General features: G+C 38.1%; 1 protein-coding gene across 1 annotated transcript; it reads left to right on the forward strand.

Annotated features, from left to right (window-relative positions):
- The first annotated feature begins 1,865 nt into the window (after window positions 1-1,865).
- Window positions 1,866-20,196, forward strand: ppm1h (protein phosphatase, Mg2+/Mn2+ dependent, 1H). The gene is made up of 11 exons (XM_046859751.1): window positions 1,866-2,558; window positions 5,791-5,974; window positions 7,259-7,621; window positions 9,774-9,886; window positions 10,387-10,471; window positions 11,522-11,640; window positions 14,963-15,025; window positions 15,163-15,184; window positions 15,336-15,443; window positions 16,616-16,767; window positions 19,748-20,196. Exons 1-11 carry the CDS (start codon window positions 2,299-2,301, stop codon window positions 19,902-19,904), a joined length of 1,626 nt encoding a protein of 541 aa, XP_046715707.1. The 5' UTR covers window positions 1,866-2,298; the 3' UTR covers window positions 19,905-20,196.
- Window positions 20,197-22,104: the final 1,908 nt, after the last annotated feature.

The raw sequence follows: 22,104 nt of genomic DNA on the forward strand, positions 1-22,104 counted from the left end.
TTCTCCAGCAATGATGATAGTTTAGCTACCATCCTCCTTTCTACCACCTCCTGTACAGTGTCCAGGGGAAACCCCAGGACTGAGCTGGTCTTCCTGATCAGCTTGTCCAGTCTCTTCCTGTCTGCAGTAGAGATGCTGCTGCACCAGCAGACCACACTATAGAATATGGCTGAGGCCACCACAGAGTCAAAAAAGGTCTTCAATAGCGCTCCCTGCACTCCAAAAGACCATAGTCTCCTCAGCAGAAAGAGTCTGCTCTCGCCGGAAACAACATGTTCTCACCCCCACACCCACCCTACTCGCCAGATTTGACTCCTGTGGACTTTGCCCTCTTTCCATAGATTGTTGTTTTTACACCTTTGCGGAGATCCAATGCGAATCGCAGAAGTTGCTTGACAAAAAGAAAACATATCCAAGACATATTCCAGAAGTGGCAGGAATTTTTATAACACCGCTGTACCCACCTACCATTTCTTCCTTATACTCCTTAAGGATTTACTTTACAGCATAGTCATCAAATCAGTTCTTCTTCTTTCATCTTCTCCCATTAGGGGGCGCCACGGCAGGTCATCCTTCTCCATACCCCCCCCTGTCCTCTACATCTGCCTTTTTTAACCCAACTACCTGCATGTCTTCCCTCACCACATCCATAAACCTCCTTTTTGGTCTTCCTCTTTTCCTCCTTCCTGGTGTCTCCATCCTCAGCATTCTCCTACCGGGTTACTTTTTTAAAATTCCAAAAATAAATTCAACCAATAGCACTGTACAATCATGTATCTAATTATTACTGATGTTTTGTTCTAGCACTTCCACAATCAATATAGTTAAATCAGTCACCACTGATAGCCTTTGCCCTGACTTTAAACCTCCCGTGTGCTCTGGTTGGCTGTGGAACATGCTGTATCCTTCTATCCACTGATGCGAAAACATGGGTCATGGGTCATCGGCCATGAGCCTGAACAGTAGCCTTTAGTCCCATATGCTTAGCTAAGACGAAATGTTCGGTCAGTGTCCCCTAAAACTGTGTTCTACAGACATAACTACCCATGCCTCCCAGACCTGCAAGGCTGTATTGAAGCTGTGCACTAAATCATCGTTCTGAATAAGGGCGTGTGAGGGCAGTGGAGTAGTACTGTTGCAAGGAGTCGAGGTGGTGAAGGTCGATGAGTTGAAATCTCTGGGGTCAACTGTGCTGAGTAATGAAGGGTGTGTTGGAGAACTGAAGAAAAGAGTGCAGGCAGGGTGGAGTGGGTGGAAAAGTTAGAAGGTTTTGAGACAGTGGCATTGAAGAAAAAAGACAGGAGGCAAAGCTGGAGGTGGCAGATTTGAAGACGCACTGGGAGTGACGAGGATGGACAGGATAAATGAGTTTATTAGGGGAAGGTTAGGAGTTTTTGGAGATGAGGTGAGATGGTTTGGACATGTGCAGAGGAGGAGGAACATGGGTATATCGTTAGAAGAATTATGAGGATGGAGCTGAAAGGCAGGAGGAAAAGAGGAAGGCCAAGGTGGAGATTAATAGATGTGTGTGGGAAGACATGCAGATGGTTGGTTCAAAAGAGGTGATGTAGAGACAGAAGAAGAAAGAAGAGAAAAAAGAAGAATATCAACTCAAGTCAATTCACCTCTCTGCTAATTTTTTTTGGAGGAAGCAGGAAGTCTATTGAAATGGTGAAATGTTGGTATAGGAGTATCCCAAGACAGGATTTAGTTAATTCTTGATCATTTTCTTTGATTTCTTGTTCAGACCATTAAAAACTCAATATTTTATCATTTTTTCTTACGTGTTCTATATGTCTGTTTATTTTCTTTCTTTGTTTTTGTGTGTATGTGTGTACACATATGAATATGAATAGGAGTGCCTCTGGAGTGCATTTGGTAAATTCTTGATCATTTTTGGTCAATGATTTCTTGTTTTTTTTTTTTTTTATATTATTAAAACCTTTTTCTTACAATGGAGTGATCTATATGTGGGATTTTTTTTTTTATTATAATTTTTTTTTGCACATTCCTGATTCCATTGTAAATAAACGTTACAATGAAAATGAAGGAAGAGGAGGTAAAGATGAAGAGAAGTGGGCCATCTGCTGAAAAGTCAGGAAGCTCGGACCACTATGAGGACTGCGGGGCAGGTTGGGCACCATGACGTCATGGAGCAGGAGTTCAGTTCCGCGTTGACTCCGTGCTGCAGGAGCTGGATGAAGTTGGCCGGTCAATGTGTTTATGGTATCGGGTTATGCGTTAAAGCCTTGAATTCCGGCGACTACACTGCGGCACGTCTGTATCTCCTCTCTCGGCATGCTGACACGGATGAGATCCGCCGTTTCCCACATGATCGGCGGCATCATGGCTTCTGGCGGCGGCGGCGGCGGTGGTGCAAACGAGCAGAAAGACAACGACGATGGAGGGACTAATTTACCGCTGAGATTCCCGTACTCCCGCCCCGAATTCCTCGGCCTGAGTGCGGATCAGATGGAGGGTGTGACCGATCACATCGACAGACCCGTCGTGCACGTCAGGGAAGACAGCAGGCTGCCCTGGTCCACCGGCTATGCAGAGTAAGCGCCCTGTCCTCCAGATCTGCTCCTGAAGGTTTCTCTGCAGTGCAGCTTCACCTCCCATTACTCATTACTCATTACTTATGATAGATAGATAGATAGATAGATAGATAGATAGATAGATAGATAGATAGATAGATAGATAGATAGATAGTGAGGTGTATAAAAAGATGGATGGAGAGAGAGAGAGAGAGAGAAAGAGTAAGAGGTGTATAAAGAGATGGATGGATGGATAGAGAAAGAGAGAGGTGTATAAAGAGAGAGATAGATAGATAGATAGATAGATAGATAGATAGATAGATAGATAGATAGATAGGTGTATAAAGAGATGGATGGATGGATAGAGAGAAAGAGAGAGAGGTGTAGATAGATAGATAGATAGATAGATAGATAGATAGATAGATAGATAGATAGATAGATAAGAGGTGTATAAAGAGATAGAAAGTGAGATGAATGGATTAAGATAGTATAGGATTGAGAAAGAGAGAAAAAAGGAGAAATCTAGAAAGAGAGATAGAGAGATCGAGAGATGGGTGGAGATAGATAGTGATTGTGAGAGAAAATGCTGACTTGCTCGTTCTGTCATTTTTTTTAGGACAATAGTCAGTATATGCTGCTGATGCTAATAATAATAATAATAATAATAATAATGTGCCCTGGCTTGTTTTAATTTTGGTCATCCATGTTTTACACACACACACACACACACACACACACACACACACACACACACACACACACACACACACACACAGTAGGCAGTAGATCAGAGGAACATGCCAGTGCAGGTGCTTTCAACTTCCAAGCAGCTGGTCTCTTGGCCACACTAAAAATTCCATTTGGATAGAGAATAACTCTACATTGCATATACCTTGTTGCTTTCATAGAGCCATTAGTTAATGGAATGATCAATATATTGACTGTTAGTGAATCCTTAAAAGCTGCAGATGCAGACATATTCAGGGATATGTAAGATTGTTTTGTAAGATCAATAAAACATGGTAGTGTCTTTGCAAATCTATCCAAAGTTAATGTTCAGCTTTATTTCTACCTATCCAGATGGGAATGCTCTCAAATCAAGGCCATGAATACTGACTTGGTTAATATGTTCTCAAGCCAGCTACAAATCAGTCCAACATTTTAAATACTGTGTTTTTTTTTTTTATCAATTGGTCATCTATACATCAGCAGCTTTCACATTTCAGTTACATGAATTCAGGTCGGTGTGTTATGTTAAATAGATGTCTACCCATTTTACTGATAACGATAGCTAGGTTAGATCGTATTTGCTGATAATTGATTCATCAAGCCATAGTTTTTTTTAATGAATACTGGATAAAAACAAACAAGCATAACACTCCATGTAAAATAATACTGAACTTTGTTTAAAAAAAATAAATTATTCATAAAAATATGCTAAATGTAATAAATATTAATATACTAATAAATATAGAGGAAAACAAAAGACAGGCATTTAAACTGACAAAAACAAAATTAAAACTTTAAATAAATAAAAACAGTTACATCCAAAATTAATATTTTAAATAAACAGCAGGTGGTGTCAGTGATTTTCCACTAGAGGCCAATATTGTACTGTATATTGCAACCCGGAAAAACTATCAGTATGACTTTTTGCCGATAGTCTACAGCAATCAACAATCGGTGCAGAATAATGGGCAAAACCAATGAATCAGTCGACCTCTAATATTAAACATCAACGATGACAAACTTTGATTAACAAAAATCCCCCTTCACATCAAAATTCTTTTACAGGATTTCTCTTAGGCTATTTGTTAATGCCTGGTATTTGTTGGTATTTTTTTTACTCCAAAAGGAAATGAATGGTTTCTCACTTTACTTCCTGTAGTAGTAGGATAATGAAGAACAGATGTGGGTTTGAGAATGTGAGGAATTGTACAAACCATACAAGATCTGTTTTCCTTATTGCACTTTTTTTCATACAAGATGCCAGATTCAACTTCATGAAATGCTTAAGGAGATATAAATATTTCAGTATATTGAAGTTATGATAAATATTTTAGTATCTAGCAGTTCTAATGAATAAATAATAAAGATTGAAGAAAGTGTAGAAATTACGTTATTTTGTCATTTATACTTTATTTAAAGTAATTGAAACCAACATAAATGTACCATACTATATAAACGATGGTATGGTAAATTTGTGGATACTAACCATAAGGTTGGTATGTGTTTTTTTTAAACATCCCACTCCACATTTAGGGCCCGTTTGCTGTTCTTATATCATTCATTCTTCTGGGAAAATGTTCTACAAAATATTTGCAGTATGCTTGTAGAGATTCATGTAATTACAAGTGTCTTGGTAAAGTCAGGCACTTGTGTAGGTAAGGTGAGAGGCCTGGGTTGCAGTCAGTTTTCACATTCATCCAAAAGGTGTTCAATAGGGTTGAGGTCCTAGCAGGCCACTCAAGATCTTTCACCCATGTAAAGCATATCACCATGGAGCTGGTTTTGCACACAGGGGCATCGTCATGCTGGAACAGGTTTGGGTCTCGTAGTTTAAGTGAAGGGGAAATGTAATTATTTTTGGCAATTTGACTATTTGACTATTGGCAAATATCCGTACCGATAGTTTTTCCGGGTTGCTAGAGCATTATACAGTACGATAGCGGCCTCTAGGGTGAATCACTGACACCACCTGCTGTTTACTTTGACACGCAAGACTGCTTCCTGTACCTCATACATGTTAGGCCTCATAATGCATTAAGTTAACAGATAAAATTAACTTCATTTCAAAATGTATTAGTAAATGTAAAAATTACCAAATAAACAATACTTTTACTGCAGTTAATGTAACAAATTGAATCTTACTTTAAAGCGTTACTATTTCACAGAAATCCAAACTGTCATGCTTAAAATTGCCATCTTCAAATATAAAAACAATCATTTTAAAATAACCAGGTTCCATGAATTTCTATATTTTTTTGTATTCTTGCGAGTATAATGATGGCTTAAATGTTTAATGTAAAATGAGCCTGAAAAACTAGCACAAGGGAAATTTTATTTTTATTTTTATATATATATATATATATATATATATATATATATATATATATATATATATATATATATATATATATATATATATATATAAAGGGACTACTTATTATTGAAGTATAGTTTGTATAACTTGCATCATTTGTTAATTTTTTGAAATTTTTTTTGTTTAATATTTGCTATTTTATGTGTTTAGGGTAATTAATGCGGGTAAGAGTGCTCTGAATGAAGACCAGGCCTGCTGTGAGGTGGTGGAGCTGAGGAAAAGACCTGCTGATCCAGCCAGTCCTAACTACACTCCCACCACCAGGAGGCGATCTTCATTACCAACCAGAGAGTCTTTGGAGTCTAAGGACGACTCTGTCACTCAGGAGAGCTTGGTGAGTGCCTTATCAAGTCTTACAGCATGCAACGAGCTTAGCATTGACTTTTCTTTTTTTCTAATCCAATCAAATGTAAAAGAAATAAGTGATGACTCACGTAATGGTTTAATTAATAAAATAGGGTGAGCATTGGACGTGCTGAATCATTTAGAAGTTTCCAAGAATAAGTTGAAAAGCTTGATTTTATAGTGAATTTAAAGATATAATTATGAAATAGTTTTTAAAATATGACAAATGTATGGCTTTGTATACACACTTTATGGACAAATGTATTGGGACACTTGACATTTCCAGTATAAGTTGACTGATAATGGATTTTTCCGATACTGATAGCTTGGTTGGATCGTGCTGAAAAATGAATACTGGATTTAAAAAATAAAAAAATAGAAATACCAGTCCATGTGAAATAGTACTGAACAGTACTGAATCATAAAAAATGTGCTAAATGAAATCAATTTAAATATATTAATTATAGTAATAAATATTGAGGATAATAAAAAGACATGCTTTCGAACAGAAACAAAAATCCATTTTCCAAATAATCAAAAAAAAAAAAAGAGACACTTTAAATAAAGAGCATGTGGTGTCAGTGAATCACCTCTAGAAACCGCTTTTCTACTGTATACAGCAACCCAGAAAAACTATCTGTCTGGATTTTTGCAGATAAAACCGATGAATCAATTTACCCCTATTTTCCAGCATTTTTTTTTTTCCACAAAGTTGGGGGCACTATAGATGCATTAACATTAAATCTTCCCTTCTGTTGAACTAGGAGACCCAAACATTTTCCAGCAAGACAATTCCCCTGTGAACAAATCAGATTTGTGAAGATCTGCTTTACATTGGAGTGGTAGAGGGGTTGGAGTGGAACATCTTGAGTAACCTGCTATAAAAACCTGAACATATAGACATCTAATACCACATATAGTCCCCATTCCCAATTATAATAACCTCCATTCTTCTGGGAAGATGTTCCACTAGATTTCAGAGTGTACTTGTGGAAATGTATGCTTATTCAGCCACGAGGGTGTTAGTAAAGCCAGGTACTGATATAGGGTGAAAATGCCCAGATTACAAGCGCTTCGAAATCAAGATCTTAAATGCTTATACAGGTTGTTCGATACATTTATATAATTGTGTACCTCCAAGTTTGTGGTTACAGTATGAGGAAGAAGCACATATTGCTGGAAATGTCAGGTGTCCCAATACTTTTGTCTTAGAGTGTGTAAGGAAATATATCAGTGTTGGCATAGTATGTATGTGTTATGCATTTGCCTCAAGCATGAGGAGGAAGATCTGTATTTCCACTACTGGGCGCTCTTTGATGGCCATGCTGGTTCAGGTGCCGCGGTCTTCGCATCCAAGCTCCTGCACCTGCATATTGAGGAGCAGCTGCAGAGTGTGCTGGAAATCCTGCAGAAGCCTTCCCTGCAGCCCCCTACTTGTTATGGCGAGGAGGCCAGCCTGTACATTCGGCCAAACGGAGGCTCATCACAGCGAGCGTTGTCCAGAGCCGCGTCGCTGCGAGGTGCTGCAGGAGCCCCAGGTTCGCCTAACACGCTAACTCCACGATTCCTAATGGAGAAGAAAGTAAAGCAGGAAAGCCTGGTGATTGGTGCAATTGAAAATGCGTTCAAAGAGATGGTGAGTTTGGAAGACCGTGGCATGGCTGATAGGGTTTGTTGTATTTTAGAGCTGGTGAATAAACTGGAAAATTCAACCCTTTTTGCTTTGGAAATAAACATGGATGTGGACAAATTTGTTGGGGTTCCTCCATGAAAAAAAAGTAGAACCCACAGTTTTCCCAGAAATAACTAAAGTCATCATCCACTTTGCATTTGAGTTTGGATTTAATAGAACATTTTAAATAATAAAACAAGTTAGAAGGTAAAAGCTCAGTGGTTAATGTGTTGGACTTTGGATCTAAAGGTCATAAATTCAAATCCCAGCCACACCAATCTGCCATTCCAGGACCCCTGAGCAAGGCCCTTAACCCCATAGCTGCTTAGTTGTCCAAATGCCATAAATGTAAATTGATGGTTAATCTTTAGAGGCAATCAGCCACAAACAAAACTTCTGTACATCTCAACCACTTTTCTTCAGACTGCATAGATGTTAAATGGCCTTCAGTGGTGTCCAACCTGATTCACTCCACCTTTTAATACCATCATTATGACACCACGGCTATAGAAACCTTTAATATTATACAGAAACGCAGTATAAAAGTCTTCACACAAAGGAATCTCATACAGTGAGAATAAAAGCCATCACTAAAGCAAGAAACCCAATAAACACAATACAAAAAGTCTCCTTTCACTGTAGCCACAGCTTCACCACCCACGTACATCATCTCAAGCAGAAGCATGATATTAACCCTTTAAGGTTTCCCTGCATTTTTGTGCTTTTTTTTAAAATTTGAAATCAAACCAAATTGTGTGTTTTTATGCAAATTCTACAGGGAAGCCGTCCTTGAGAGCGTATTTGCGACCAAAACCATTTCTTCTCCTCTGTCAGTTATCGCAGAATAAAAAATTAAATCGACACTAATATATTTGAGCATATGCAGGTTTTTACAGATGCGGATTAAAGGCTCTGTCTAGCGTGCGCTCTGACCGTCCAATCAAAGGAGCCGGAAATGATGACATGTTTATACGTGTCTTTAAGTAAAAATTACAATCTGATTGGTTAAAATAATGACTTCAAGAAACCTAGATTCGAATCTATATAGAGAATGGTTATGAAATAAAGAAAATAGACTCTTGGGAATAATTGAATACATATTTTCAGAGAAAAATATAATAAAACGTAAGGCAGAGATTCCGATCGAGTTCAGGAATAGCTTGAGTTTGGAATCGTTCATTGTTTTGGTCTTTCCACTTTTGGTTTTCTGATGATGGGCAGTAGGTTTTGTTTCTGAATGGTTCGGTGGTTGGGAGTTTTCTTCGTGGCCTACTCAGATTCAAGGCTCCACAATGCCAGACAAAAACATAATCAAGCGTCCTCCATGTTTCACCACTAGGTCTACTTGTTTTCTTTGTGGTCTCATTTCTCCAAAGCACATTCTCTCAGATGCATCGTGGCGTGTCAGTATGCATTTTGGCACATTTTTAAGAAAACTAAAAACTCATTTGAGACATTAGGTATATTTTTAGGGGTACCAGCAAATTTGTCCTGGTTCCTGTCGGTTTCTTGTGAATAGCCACTAGATGGCAGACAAAGTTTGACTTGTGTGCACATGGTTTAAATAGTGATGGGAAGATCTGCTCATTTTAGTCTTTCATTCATCAAAATAAACAAATCTGTTTTTTAGTCATTTAGTTCATTTTGATCACAAATAAAATAAAAGGGTACATATTGAAAAATGAGATTCCCCAAAACCTTTACATACACGAATTAATGACTACAGTTCCAATCATTTATATGGTATATGACAAAGCAGCTTAGGTCAAATTAACAAAATAAGCAGCTCACCTCTCATATCTTCTGGTACGTGTCGGTAGTTCTGTCGTCACGTGACCCCAATAATAACTATAATTATTGTAGCAATAATGTTAAGATTCGGACCGAAGAAACCTGCATTGTGTAGCGTCTATTGAGGGGAACGAACTTGGACCAGAGGTCTCACAAGATGAACTACTCGATTCTGTTTCCTGTACGTGACCTACGAAGATGTTGTGATGCTTTGCTCACGAAATGTATGTTTGTTCATAAACAACTCAAGACATTTTGTTAGATCCTATTAACTGTTTTTTTTTGTTTGTTTGTTTTTTACTATTATGGGATTGCGCACCTGCAGGACAAGCATATTGGCCGAGAGAAGTGTGTGTATGATATCTCTGGAGGGTGTACAGCTTTGGCAGTCGTGTGCTTACTGGGGAAGCTTTACGTGGCCAATGCAGGAGACAGCAGGTAAAGCTTTTTATAACATCCCTTCTGGAAGCGTATCATTTCTGCTGATAATCATGAACATTAAAAAAACGTCCTTTGGTGAGACCATTTTGCTGATCTGAGCTTATTTCTGCTTCCTGAAATGCCAAGGGTTTGGTTAGAATTGTATCTAGTACACCTTAGAATGCATTGTAACAACTGCTGACATCCATCGCACGCTTTAGCAGCGACTGGATCCTGAAATACAGCTGTGTAACATCCCATGTGCACAGTTTTCTCCTGCGTCTGGTACATCTTGCACCACATGACCTTGATTTCTCTTTGTTTCCAATGAGCTATAGTAAGCAGTGGTGTGGGGTACAAGGGTACAATACAGACAAAGCTATGTTACAGTACTCATATGCACACATATAAACATGTGGATGTTCACTTTCCAGTCACACCAAGCCACGTTTGGTGAGAGGAACCAACCTTTTCAATTTCCCCTTAAGGCACGGTTGTGTTTTCTGTTTCTCCACCAGGGCCATCATTCTGCGTGGTGGGGAAATCATTCCGATGTCAAGTGCCTTCACTCCGGAGTCAGAGAGACAGAGGCTTCAGTGTTTGGTAAGAAAAAAAAAGTCCATATTAACAGAAATTCTGTAGGACAAAAGGCATCTTTTAAGAAAATTTAATGGTAGCGGTTCTTTTTGTTTATTCGGACCATCGTAAGATTGGATGTTTATGGCATTTTCTTGAAACTTTTATATCAAAGCTTTTTACAAAGGCAAAGATAATAACCCTTTGGATGGTTAAAAAGAGTTTGACTGTATTGATCTGTATTTATACAAAGATTTTTACGTTTTTTTGTTTTGTTTTAGTTGTCATGTATTTTTTTTTATCATCAGTGGCCTAGCGTGCAAATCATGTGATATACACAAAATAAAAGAGAATGAAATCATTTTATTAGTAATAACAATCAAAAATCTATTAATATGCCACTGATAAATGATTCCTGTAAGAAAAGCACGGGTGTTAGACTATTAAATAAACAGTTTACTCTAAAATGTAAAAGCTAAAAAAAAGTGTTAAAAACTTTGAATCACATCTATTATACACCGTCCAGACATTACTTTACGGCCACCAATCAGCCATAACATTATGACCACCCGCCTAATAATAATAAGTGTTGGTCCCATTTTGCTGCCAAAACAGTCCTGAAAAAAACCTTTTCTGGATTGAATGTGAACGCTGACTGCACCCCAGACCTCCTTATCTCATCTACATCAGTACCTGACTTTACTAACACCCTTGTGGTTGAATGAGCACAAATCTCCACAAGCACACTCCAAATCTGGTGGAACATCTCAGAAGAATGGTGGTTATTAGAATAGAAAATGGGGATGTGGAAAGAGATGTTCACAAAGAACAATAGAGATCTTATAGTCTGGTGTCAGCGAACTTTTGTCCATATTGTGTAGGTGATCTGGAGACATTTTACTCGACAAGCTTTACAGGATATGCATCATTTTTTAAAATCTACTATCGTAAGTCATTATGCTACAATACTTCTTTCAGAACTAGCGTAAGTTTGATCCACATTTATCTGACTGAAAAAAAAAAAATGGTAGACTCGATGGCATTTCTATCACCTGTCGTTTTTTTTTCCTCACTCAGGCTTTTATGCAGCCTCACTTGTTGGGAAATGAGTTCACACATTTGGAGTTCCCTAGAACAGTTTGCAAAAGGGAGGTGGGAAAGAGAATGCTGTATAGAGACTACAGCATGAAAGGCTGGTAAGTGCAAATTTCACCGTGGTTTTGTGTGTTCATATTTTGTTTATTTCCTAAACATATTCATTAGTAGGTTCTCTTTCAGGTCACCACCCTTTTGGCTCAAATATAATATACGCATTTTGAACAATACTATTTACATTCAAGCACTTCTCTAGATTATGCACCAGCGGATTATAGTGTTTAAAGATCGATCTAAGCCAATTTTTTTTTTTCTTCTTCAGATATTTAGATTTTATTTACATTTTTTTTGCAATATCATGTGTAACGTCTACTCTCAAACTCACAACCAGGCTCTTAACTGAGAAGTGGTAGCTCAGTGGTTAAGGCATTGGACTCTGGCTCAGAAGGTCACAAGTTCAAATCCCAGCACCACCAAACTAAAATGCAGGGCCTTTGAGCAAAACCTCTAACATCAAGTCGCTCTGGATCAAGGCGTCGTAAAGGGAAATGCATCGCCTAGTTGGCACAGTGTCATCATTTTGATTTCCATGAAAAGCTTGTTTTCCCTATGTGAGATTTCTGTCAGCTGATTTTTAATCAAATTTTAAATAACATATAAACCTAAGGAAGTCCTTAAAGGCCATGCATTGTAGTATTACTTCTCGACATAATAAATAATTTCTCGTTATCACAACAATTTTCTAGCGATCTCAACATAAGTTGTTTTGTTGTGACCGGTACTTCATTTTTCTGCATTTGCGAGAAAAGAGCATGTTCTAGAAGCAGCATCATGGATGATCATATTCGATTTTACTTTGATCTGGGACTCAAAGTGACAACTTCCACTTAAGCATCTGACACTAGAGAAAGGAGGCCGTGGGGTCTGCAACTTTGTCGTCAGAGACAAATTAGCGACACTGAACTTGTCGGAAAATAAAATCGTGATAACGGGAAAATCGCTATTGTTATGTTCGGGGGGGAAATTCAGTCGTGATCACAAGAAAGAAAAAAATATTATAATGGTTTCTTAGGACTTTTGTATAAACCGCATTTACTAATGTGGAATATTTATTTCATGACCTGCTTTTTCAAATGAATTCCTTTTTTTTCAGATTTTCTTTTTATTCATATATTATGGAAAATATAAAAATGTATATATTAATAGAAACAATCGTATTTTACTGAAAAGTCACTTTTTTCATTACAAACAGGATTTGTCTTATGTCTCATCTTAAAGATGTAGGTAATATCATCGCTCACGTGTCGACACGTACACAGTTCTCCGTAATCGTGTTAATGCATTTTTTGATGAATAATTAATTAAAGTTTACTATGACATCACGATGCACATTAGCATAAAAATGTTTTAATGCAAAAGTCACATTTTTATCAAAACATGATTTTTCACATAAAGTCTGTCTAAAATCATAGTCTAATAACTTTTAGTATTTTGTATTGATAGATTTTATACTAAAATCGCATTTGATATCTGAATACATTGCATAACGAGTTGATCAGATTGTTCCCAAACATCAGGTGAAATATTATATGCTTTGAAAATCCTCAAACTGAAACATTTTCAGCTATTCCGATGTAAATAAACAGAGTGGTGCAATCCAGTTAAATTGTATTTGTATAGAGCTTTGAATAATGAACATTGTCCCAACAACTGCTTTACAAGTTGAAATAGATTACAAATATAAATGTTAGTTTCTCTGTGTATCTCTAATGAGTGGTCCAGTGGCGAAAATGTGAAGGAAAAACTCCCTGAGATGGTATAAGGAAAAAACCTTGAGAGGAACCCATGTCATCTGAGAGACACCAAATGTCCATTCATTATAGTTACATCATTATTCAGGTTTCACCTAATAGACAACTGAGTGCAAATCTGTTTATAATGATTTCAGGCCCAAACCTCTGTAACAGTGTTTATATTTTATATATATTGTACAAATATATTTCATGAAGATTTTGGACATTTGTCTTATGTCTCATCCTAAAGATGTAGGATAGATAGATAGATAGATAGATAGATAGATAGATAGATAGATAGATAGATAGATAGATAGATAGATAGATAGATAGATAGATAGATAGATAGATAGATAGATAGATAGATAGACAGACAGACAGACAGACAGATAGATAGATAGATAGATAGATAGATAGATAGATAGATAGAACTGTATTGACATTGCATAGTGTACTTATATAATGTGTGTATGTGAAATATTAGGCAGAATGTACAGTTGTACAGATGTATGCAAGGCACAATATGTGTAGAAAATGAGGAGTATACAAAGTACATTATGGAATATGTTCATTGTATGTATAATTGTAAAGCAGTTTTCTTTGTGTTTATACAGTGTTTCATTAAGAAGTACTTCATTTACGTGTTTGTAAAAAACAAAAACACGCTTTCTTTTGCTCCATATGCTCCATATACTGTTTCTCCATCATTAGACATATAAAGGCTCTGGAATAAAGGAGTTGGTCTTTACCATCTATAATAATTTTAGATATTGAGCTAATGTATATGTTGCTCAGGAGCTTTTGGTTCCACAAATCCAACTGACTGTAGAAAGGACATTACTCATAATCACTCATGAGATTTCTCACACTCTGGTGTTTGGAATGTTTAATGATTTATAATCACACTCTTGGTGTAACCCGAATGAGGATGGGTTCTCATTTTGAGTCTGGTTCCTATCAAGGTTTCTTCCTCATACGATCTAAGGGAGATTTCTTCTTGCCACAGTCGTCCAGGCTGCTCATCAGAGATAAACACACACAAATTTAAATATAAGTAAATTCTGTTCTGTACTTCTTACATTCTGTAAAGCTGCTTTGAGACGATGTCCATTGTGAAAAGCTCTAAAGAAATAAACTGAACATACGATTATATTCATTATAAAATATAATAATATAAATAATAATGAAAAAATAAGAAATATAATAGCGCTCTCCGTGCAGCGCGCAGTCTCGTGAAAATACATACAGCACGTGTCGACAGTGTTTCGCCTCTAGAGGGCACTCTCGTAATGACAGAGGTCTTGAGTTAAACCCTCCACGGTAACTTAATGGATTCTCAAGCTGTTCATATGGACCACCCTCAGCTGCAGTGAATGGTTTCCAGTTGAAGAAAAACTACACCCAGAAGTAGATTACAAAGTCTCCGTGATGTCTAAATGTATTCAAATAGTGACATCAGGAGACTAGGGAGGGACTTGCTGGTTCTTTCGACTTACAGTTGTTCAAGTTATATCACAAATATTTCCAGTTAGTGAAAATTTAACAGACAACTCGTATTTTATGTTATGTCTACACTTCAGGGTGATTATGCTCCAAAATGCTCTTATTCAAGTGCTGTTTCTTTGCCCAGGGCATATAAAACCTTGCAGGATGATGATCTGAAGTTTCCACTGGTTTTCGGCGAGGGAAGAAGGTATGAGTCTATGATGATAAAATTATAGGTCTGCTCTTTATAGTAAGCCAATAAGACATCTAATAACAAGGACATTCTTAAGCTAGCATGGTTAAATTCAATGCAAAAATGTCTCATTTGGACTCATCTGTGTGCAGAACTTTCTTCCAGTCATTCGATGTCCAATTCTTGTATCGTTCTGCCATTGAGTCATCTTAAACTCTCGAAAATATAAAGATTAGGTGTTCCCAAACTTTTGACAGACTGTATGTGATATAAATGACAAACGAGTGAAATAGAGTGAATTGTAAACGCTCTTCTGGTGTCACAGGCTCGGGTGTTGGCCACTATTGGTGTTACCAGAGGACTTGGTGATCATGATCTTAAGGTTCATGGCACAGACATCTCCATTAAACCTTTCCTCTCCTGCAGTCCAGAGGTAGTTATTTACATCTTTAACACATTCTACACATAAAGATATCAGTTGAATATGAAGACTGTAACGAAGGGGTCCCCACAAATTTTCTGTGAGGACCACATGATTTTTTCTTTAATGGGGACCGGGTCGGTCTGTAACAGAAAATTACATGGGCCAGAGTGACTATCAGTATTATTGTGGAGATTTTTTTATGAAAAAAAACCCCCAGGCTGCTCATCAGGGATTAAGTTTTGTAAAGCGGTTTTGAGACATTATCCATTGTGAAAAGCGCTATAGAAATAAACGTGAACTTGAATATATGAATATATAAATTAATAAATATTATAATATAATTGATAATTCAAGAAATAAGTATAATATTAGCGCGCTCTGTGCAGCGCGCAGTCTCGTGTAAATACATACAGCACATAGCGTCAGTGATTCGTCTCTAGAGGGCGCTCTTATTATGACAGAGGACTGAAAGCCGTAAAAACGATCGGTATGGTTTTTAGCCAATAGTCCATATATTAACAATTATAAAAAAAAATGTAAATATGTCTCTGGCATTGTTAAGTGGGCCGTTCCAAATGTGGGGGCATGGCCCACAGGCCTCGATTAGGGACCCCTGTAGTAAAAGGATATGAAAAATATGGAGCATATATTTCCTGTTGCACACATTGATAGTCTTGTGATCAGTGCAGTAGATCTTTTTTTTTTTGTGTGTGTAATGTAAATGACACGGCAGCCCCTTTTTACCAACAAGCAGATGTGAACCTAAGCGCAAGAACTTCTCTCGAGGTGCTGCAGTTCCTGACTGCATGGTGTACTCACATTTCAGTTCAGCCGTAGTTCATCTACACAAAAACAAGCAAGACTCTAGATTCGCTTCTTGATCTCGACTTGAACTGTCACTCTAAACTAGAACTATGTATTCTAACATACTCGGGTCGTGCTGTGGATTATGAGCTCTGAGAAGAATAAAAGAGCTCAATGGTTGTGTTGGAAATTGTGTCCAACCTGTGCCCAGAATAACACTGAGGATTGAGTGAATGTTTGTCCTCAGACAAATAATCGGAAGGAAAAAGCCAGAGGTGTGCAACCTTTTTTTAAAGTATCTGAGAGGGGAAGAAAAAAAATACACACCAATTAGCATTTCTATTTGAACGGAATTGACGTGTACATGTTGCTTGCAGGTGAGAGTGTACAACTTGGAGCAGTTTGAGCACGGACCTGACGATGTCATGGTTTTGGCTACAGATGGCTTATGGGATGTTCTCTCCAACAAGGATGTGGCTGAGGCAGTTACTAGTTTCCTTGGAAACTGTGACCCTGACAACCATCACAGGCAAGTCCAACAGTATGGCAGAAACGTGCATGAGAAAATGGCAAGAGCCAATAAAGCAAAGAAATAATAGAAGGAAAGAAACATGGCTGCAATTAGGGTCTATAAGTAGTCCATAGGGAGCTGGATAATTCATCTGTGAATTTTCTTCGGCCGTTAACACTCACAGTTTTGCTGCTATATATAATGTATTTATGAACACTTATTTAAAATCATCAGTTTGTTAGTAAATCTTGGACTTGTGTTCAAAAAATAGGGAAATTCCTAAGGGTGTCCCCAACTAAGTATTTATATATTTGAATCAGAATTGTCTTGCCTATAGCCAACTGATAGTAGAATCATGATAGGGGCGACACCGAGTGATAAATTCACCAGATTCCTAATAACATTTAAATTCAATGAGCAGAACATTTTTTATAAAAAATTATTTTTTTTGGATCCATTCTTCTTCTTCTTTCGGCTGCTCCCATTAGGGGGCGCCACAGCGGATCATCCGTCTCCATACCACCCTGTCCTCTACATCTGCCTCTTTCACACCAACTACCTACATGTCTTCCCTCACCACATCCATGAACCTCCTCCTTGGTCTTCCTCTTTTCCTCCTACCTGGTGGCTCCATCCTCAGCATTCTCCTACCGATATACCCCATGTCCCTCCTCTGCTCATGTCCAAACCATCTCAATCTCGCCTCCCTCACCTTGTCTCCAAAATGTCCTACATGGGCTGTCCCTCTAATAAACTCATTTCTAATCATGTCCATCCTCATCACTCCCAACGAAAACCTCAACATCTTCAGTTCTGCTACCTCCAGCTCCACCTCCTGTCTTTTACATTTTTTGGATCCATAAAGCTAATAAATAAACAACAGCAGAACGGCTTTACTGCAGGCAGGATTTGGATTTAATGCGTCAGCAAATCCGATTTCATCGGCTAATCTGCTCTAAATGGCTGCGAGTACAGTGCAACATGGATGCCCCGAAAAACAATCAAAAATTCATTTACAGAATGAAATTAGAACCGAATATACCGATACAGACAATGTTTAAAATGTAAATATATATTTAAAATTTACTCCTGTGTTAGTCACGGACCATGAAAAGTGAAACTTCAATCTGTCAGATTAGATTAGATTAGATTTAGTTATGGCACATGACGGTCCAAGGCCAAGTGAATTGGTAGCGTTGTAAAAATATTTACATATGTACAGGTTGATCTGAATAAATTATAATAAATGAATCAATAATGTTATAAATAATATGAACATAATAAATAGTACAAAGAAGGGGGATTATATACAATGAGTACACAAAGGGGGGTGGGATTTATTTAGGGACATAAAATATTTATTAAAAGCTTCTTTCTTTTAGTATTATAATTTTACAGTGTTTTCATAATAGGCTGTATATCAACTATTAACTTATTGGGAAAAACGGTAGTTCTATGTGTAATCAGATTTTGGACCTCCACCCCCAAATATATAACCAGAATGGCATGATCCTTGTTTTCTAAAACCTCTGCGAAGATTCAACTGTAAGATTGGAATCAGGCTCCTCTTATAAAAGCATCAAATCTTCGATTATAGGGTCACCCCTACTGAACAGCAATTTCACTGCATTGCAGTGGTGGATGAAGTAGAAAAAAAGTTCACTTGAGTAAAAGTATTAAAGTATTTGCCTTGAAATGTACATAAGTACCCAAAGATGTATGATTTATTATGGCTATAATTTTCCTATTATCATTTTTGTCACAAGATTCTTTGCGTAATCAACTCAGTTTATGTGAAAAGACAACAGTCTATTAATGGAATGATATATTATTGAGTCAAACACTGATTTCTATTCAAAATATCATGAGCGGAAAACCTAATGTTCTGCTTGCTGAAGAACTGATGCTGAGCTGTACGTCGGTGATCAGTAGATACACAATGCGCCAATCAAAACAAGTTTAAAACGGAGCGTGCGCTCGACCCTGATTGGTGGTTTGCTGTAAAAAGTAAAATATTTCACTTTGAAATGTAGTGAAGAAAAAGTCCACCCCAAATAGAAATACTTCAGTAAATCGCAGATACGTGGAAAAAAAAACTACCGTATTTTCCGGACTATAAACTGCTACTTTTTTTCCCCACGCTTTGAACCCCGCGGCTTAAACAATGAAGCGACTAATATTTGGATTTTTCTGGGTTTTTTCCGGTTTCACAAACTTTAGCCAAAAAAGTGAACCCCATAACATTAGACCAATGAAATTGCGGAACAGGTTCAGGTGAACCAATGAAAGTCTTTATATTAAATCAGATGCGCTCCCACTGAATCGGGCCGCACCACATCATAAATATGGATGCGGTTCCTCTGACGTTTGACCTGCCGCTCACTCGGACTGTCTACACGAAATGCGAATCATTCGTCACGCTGAAAACAACCGGCCATGAAAAAACACACTTCACCTGTGTTCTGAGCTGCACGGCATCGGGAGAAAAGATTCACCGATGGTGATTTTTAAACGCACGACGATGCTAAAAGATAAACACTCGAGAGAAATTGTTGTGAAAGGAAGGAGGAAGACGGTGAACAATGACTTTCTTGGTAGGCTACTGTTTAGATACAAGCTGTGTAACAGACACTGTCTTTCGTTAAAGCCTGTGTAAAGTTCATTAGTTTCAGGTGCGGCTTATTTATGTTCAAAATAAAAATCTTTGGGTGTGGCTTATATTTGGGTGCGCTTAATAGTCCGGAAATTACGGTACTTAAGCACAGTAACGTATTACATTGACTTCCTTACTGAGAATAGCGGGAAAATTCTAACGTACACTGACACGATCATCTTCTTGACGACGGCTTTGGCAAACTAATATTCTTCAAACTGCTGTAATTAGTGGTTTAAATACATGCCTTGCCATTTTTTTCTCTAGTAAAGTTTTTTTTCCACTACACAACCCAAACTCATTATTTCCTGATATTGGTTGATCTGCATTTCTCTGGTCATTTAGGTACACAATGGCAGCCCAGGAGTTGGTGATGAAAGCTCGAGGAGTTCTTACCGAGCACGGCTGGAGGACGTCGAGCGGTAGACAAGGTTCCGGTGACGATATATCTGTTTACATCGTTCCTCTAATGCTCGGCAACAAACAGCCACAGCCGAGGTGACCCGGGATGGAATGAAATATGGCGATTCGACCCGTTTCATGTGCCGATTTTTGACTGAATGCCTGGAGTTTACATGTAATCGCTCGGAATTTTTAAACGATACGCCCTAGATGTCTACGATCCACTGAAGCTACGAATAATCCCAAGGACCATTTGTCAGTCTCGTTCAAGTCTTCCTCTTCTCGCCTTTCCGTCTATGTATTGTCTTTAACCCAAGAGATTTATGTTCGGTTTTTTTTCTCCTCTCTCGTCCATTCTGTGAATGGAAATAAACGAGAATCTTCGGAATGCATAATTTGGTTTTATTGTATATACACCGATCAGGCGTAACATTATGACCACCTGCCTCTTTTTTGCTGTCAAAACAGTCCTGACTCATTAACAGCATTAACTTCTGCAGTAATTTGAGCTACAGGAGCTCGTCTGTTGGATCAGACCACAGGGGCCAACGTGCATCAATGTGCCTCGGCTGCCCACGACCCTGTCCCCGGTTCACCACTGTTCCTTTTGATAAAAACGGACCACTTCAGATCAGGAATCCCCACAAGAGCTGCAGTTTGGATATGCTCTAACCCAGTCGTCTAGACCAGTGGTCCCCATCCCCCGGGTCAATAGGTACTGGGCCGCACAGAAAGAATACATAACTTACGTTATTTCTGTTTTATTTAGGAAAATTACCGGATTCTCTCAGCCACATCTGTCTATGACTCACTCTTGATGCATGTCATGATGCCTCGGTCACATGTCTTACCTCCATCCGCTACCTTCTTAAAGGGGCTGCTCCGGCAGCTAACACATAATACATTACCGCTAAATTGAAACTCCCAAGCTAGCAAAATGAACAAACAACAACACAGTGGATTCACGTTTATTATATTTAGAAAATATCAGTTTTTATGTTGGTCGTATCATTTTATTTTGTTGTATTTATCCGCCACACCTTAAAGGCCGCGGTCCGTGGCTCAAAAACGGTTGGGGACCGCCGGTCTAGACATCGCCCATTTTTCCTGCTTCTAACACGCAGAGGGCAGAACGTTCAATTGCCGCCTAATAATATCCCACCCACTAACAGGTGCCATGATGAAGAGATAATCAGTGGTATTCACTTCACCACTCATAATCTTATAATGACATGTTATGCCTGATCGGTGTGTATAAACTTATGTATTTAGAATTGTTTTTAGGGGGTTTAAAAAAAAAAATTACTGCCTTTCGTGGTGCTTTACCACATATACACTGAGTGTTGATTTCTCAGTCTGTTTTACAGTAGCACAAAGCTGAAAATCACTTTTTATACCTCCCATATAGCGAGCATGAAGGACCTCTATATACAGGTAACACTAAGGATTTTAAAAAAATAATAATGATATGACTGATAAAGGACTGAATTTATTGCTATCTTTTTGTCTTTTGAATACTTTCTAGACAAACCTAATATGAAGTCAATTAAAATGTCAAAAAAATTGTATCAGCACCATAATATATCGGATTTAATCTATAAACTAATGGTCAATGGGGGCCAGCGTGAATCCCTACGCATTAGCAATAGCACTATGCAGCATTCGAAGTACGTTGCTAAATTTATCTTTTGACTTTATAGTGTTGGGGGGGACAAGTCATGACTTCTAGGACACCCTGAACAACTATGCTGTCACTGGCCTTATTATAATCATCAAATTCTTTTTAAACAATTAAATGAATGTAAAAACAGTAACGTATTGCCTTCATGTTTCTACCCTTGCCTATTCTAGCGCTCGGCTCCGAAAAAAGAGAGATTGCGGTGGTGATTTATTTTATTATTTTTATTTTTTTGGTGTTATATGATTTGCTGGTCACCACCAACACACTCCCGGAGGAGACAGGCCATCTGGCTCAGCCTGACCATAGCGCAAGGGAAACAAGGCTCATTTGGGAAGACCTGATGGTATGTTCACAGTGGCTTCTTCCTTCCTTAGATCTGTCCCTCACCTCGTCATTCCCTCACACACACACACACGCAGTTCGGAATCACACTGAGCACTAGAAGTGTGGGAGGATGCATCCTCAAGGTCACCCACATGCTCACTGGCGTGACGCCCAAAGGAGGGGCTCGGAGAAATCCTTCTGTGGAAAATGGACACTTAAAGGATATAAAGGAGCCACTATTTTAAATCAACAGCTGCATGAAATAGCGTTCATCGAACAGATTTGTTTTTGTGCG

The sequence above is a fragment of the Silurus meridionalis genome, chromosome 10, assembly GCF_014805685.1.
Source record: "Silurus meridionalis isolate SWU-2019-XX chromosome 10, ASM1480568v1, whole genome shotgun sequence".
NCBI classification, from domain to species: Eukaryota; Metazoa; Chordata; class Actinopteri; order Siluriformes; family Siluridae; genus Silurus; species Silurus meridionalis.

Coding starts and splice junctions, on each gene's coding strand:
- ppm1h (XM_046859751.1), top strand. CDS start 2,299: ATGCTGACACGGATGAGATCCGCCGTTTCCCACATGATCGGCGGCATC. Junction 7,622..9,773: donor AAAATGCGTTCAAAGAGATG/GTGAGTTTGGAA, acceptor GCGCACCTGCAG/GACAAGCATATTGGCCGAGA. Junction 15,185..15,335: donor CTTTCTTCCAGTCATTCGAT/GTCCAATTCTTG, acceptor CTGGTGTCACAG/GCTCGGGTGTTGGCCACTAT.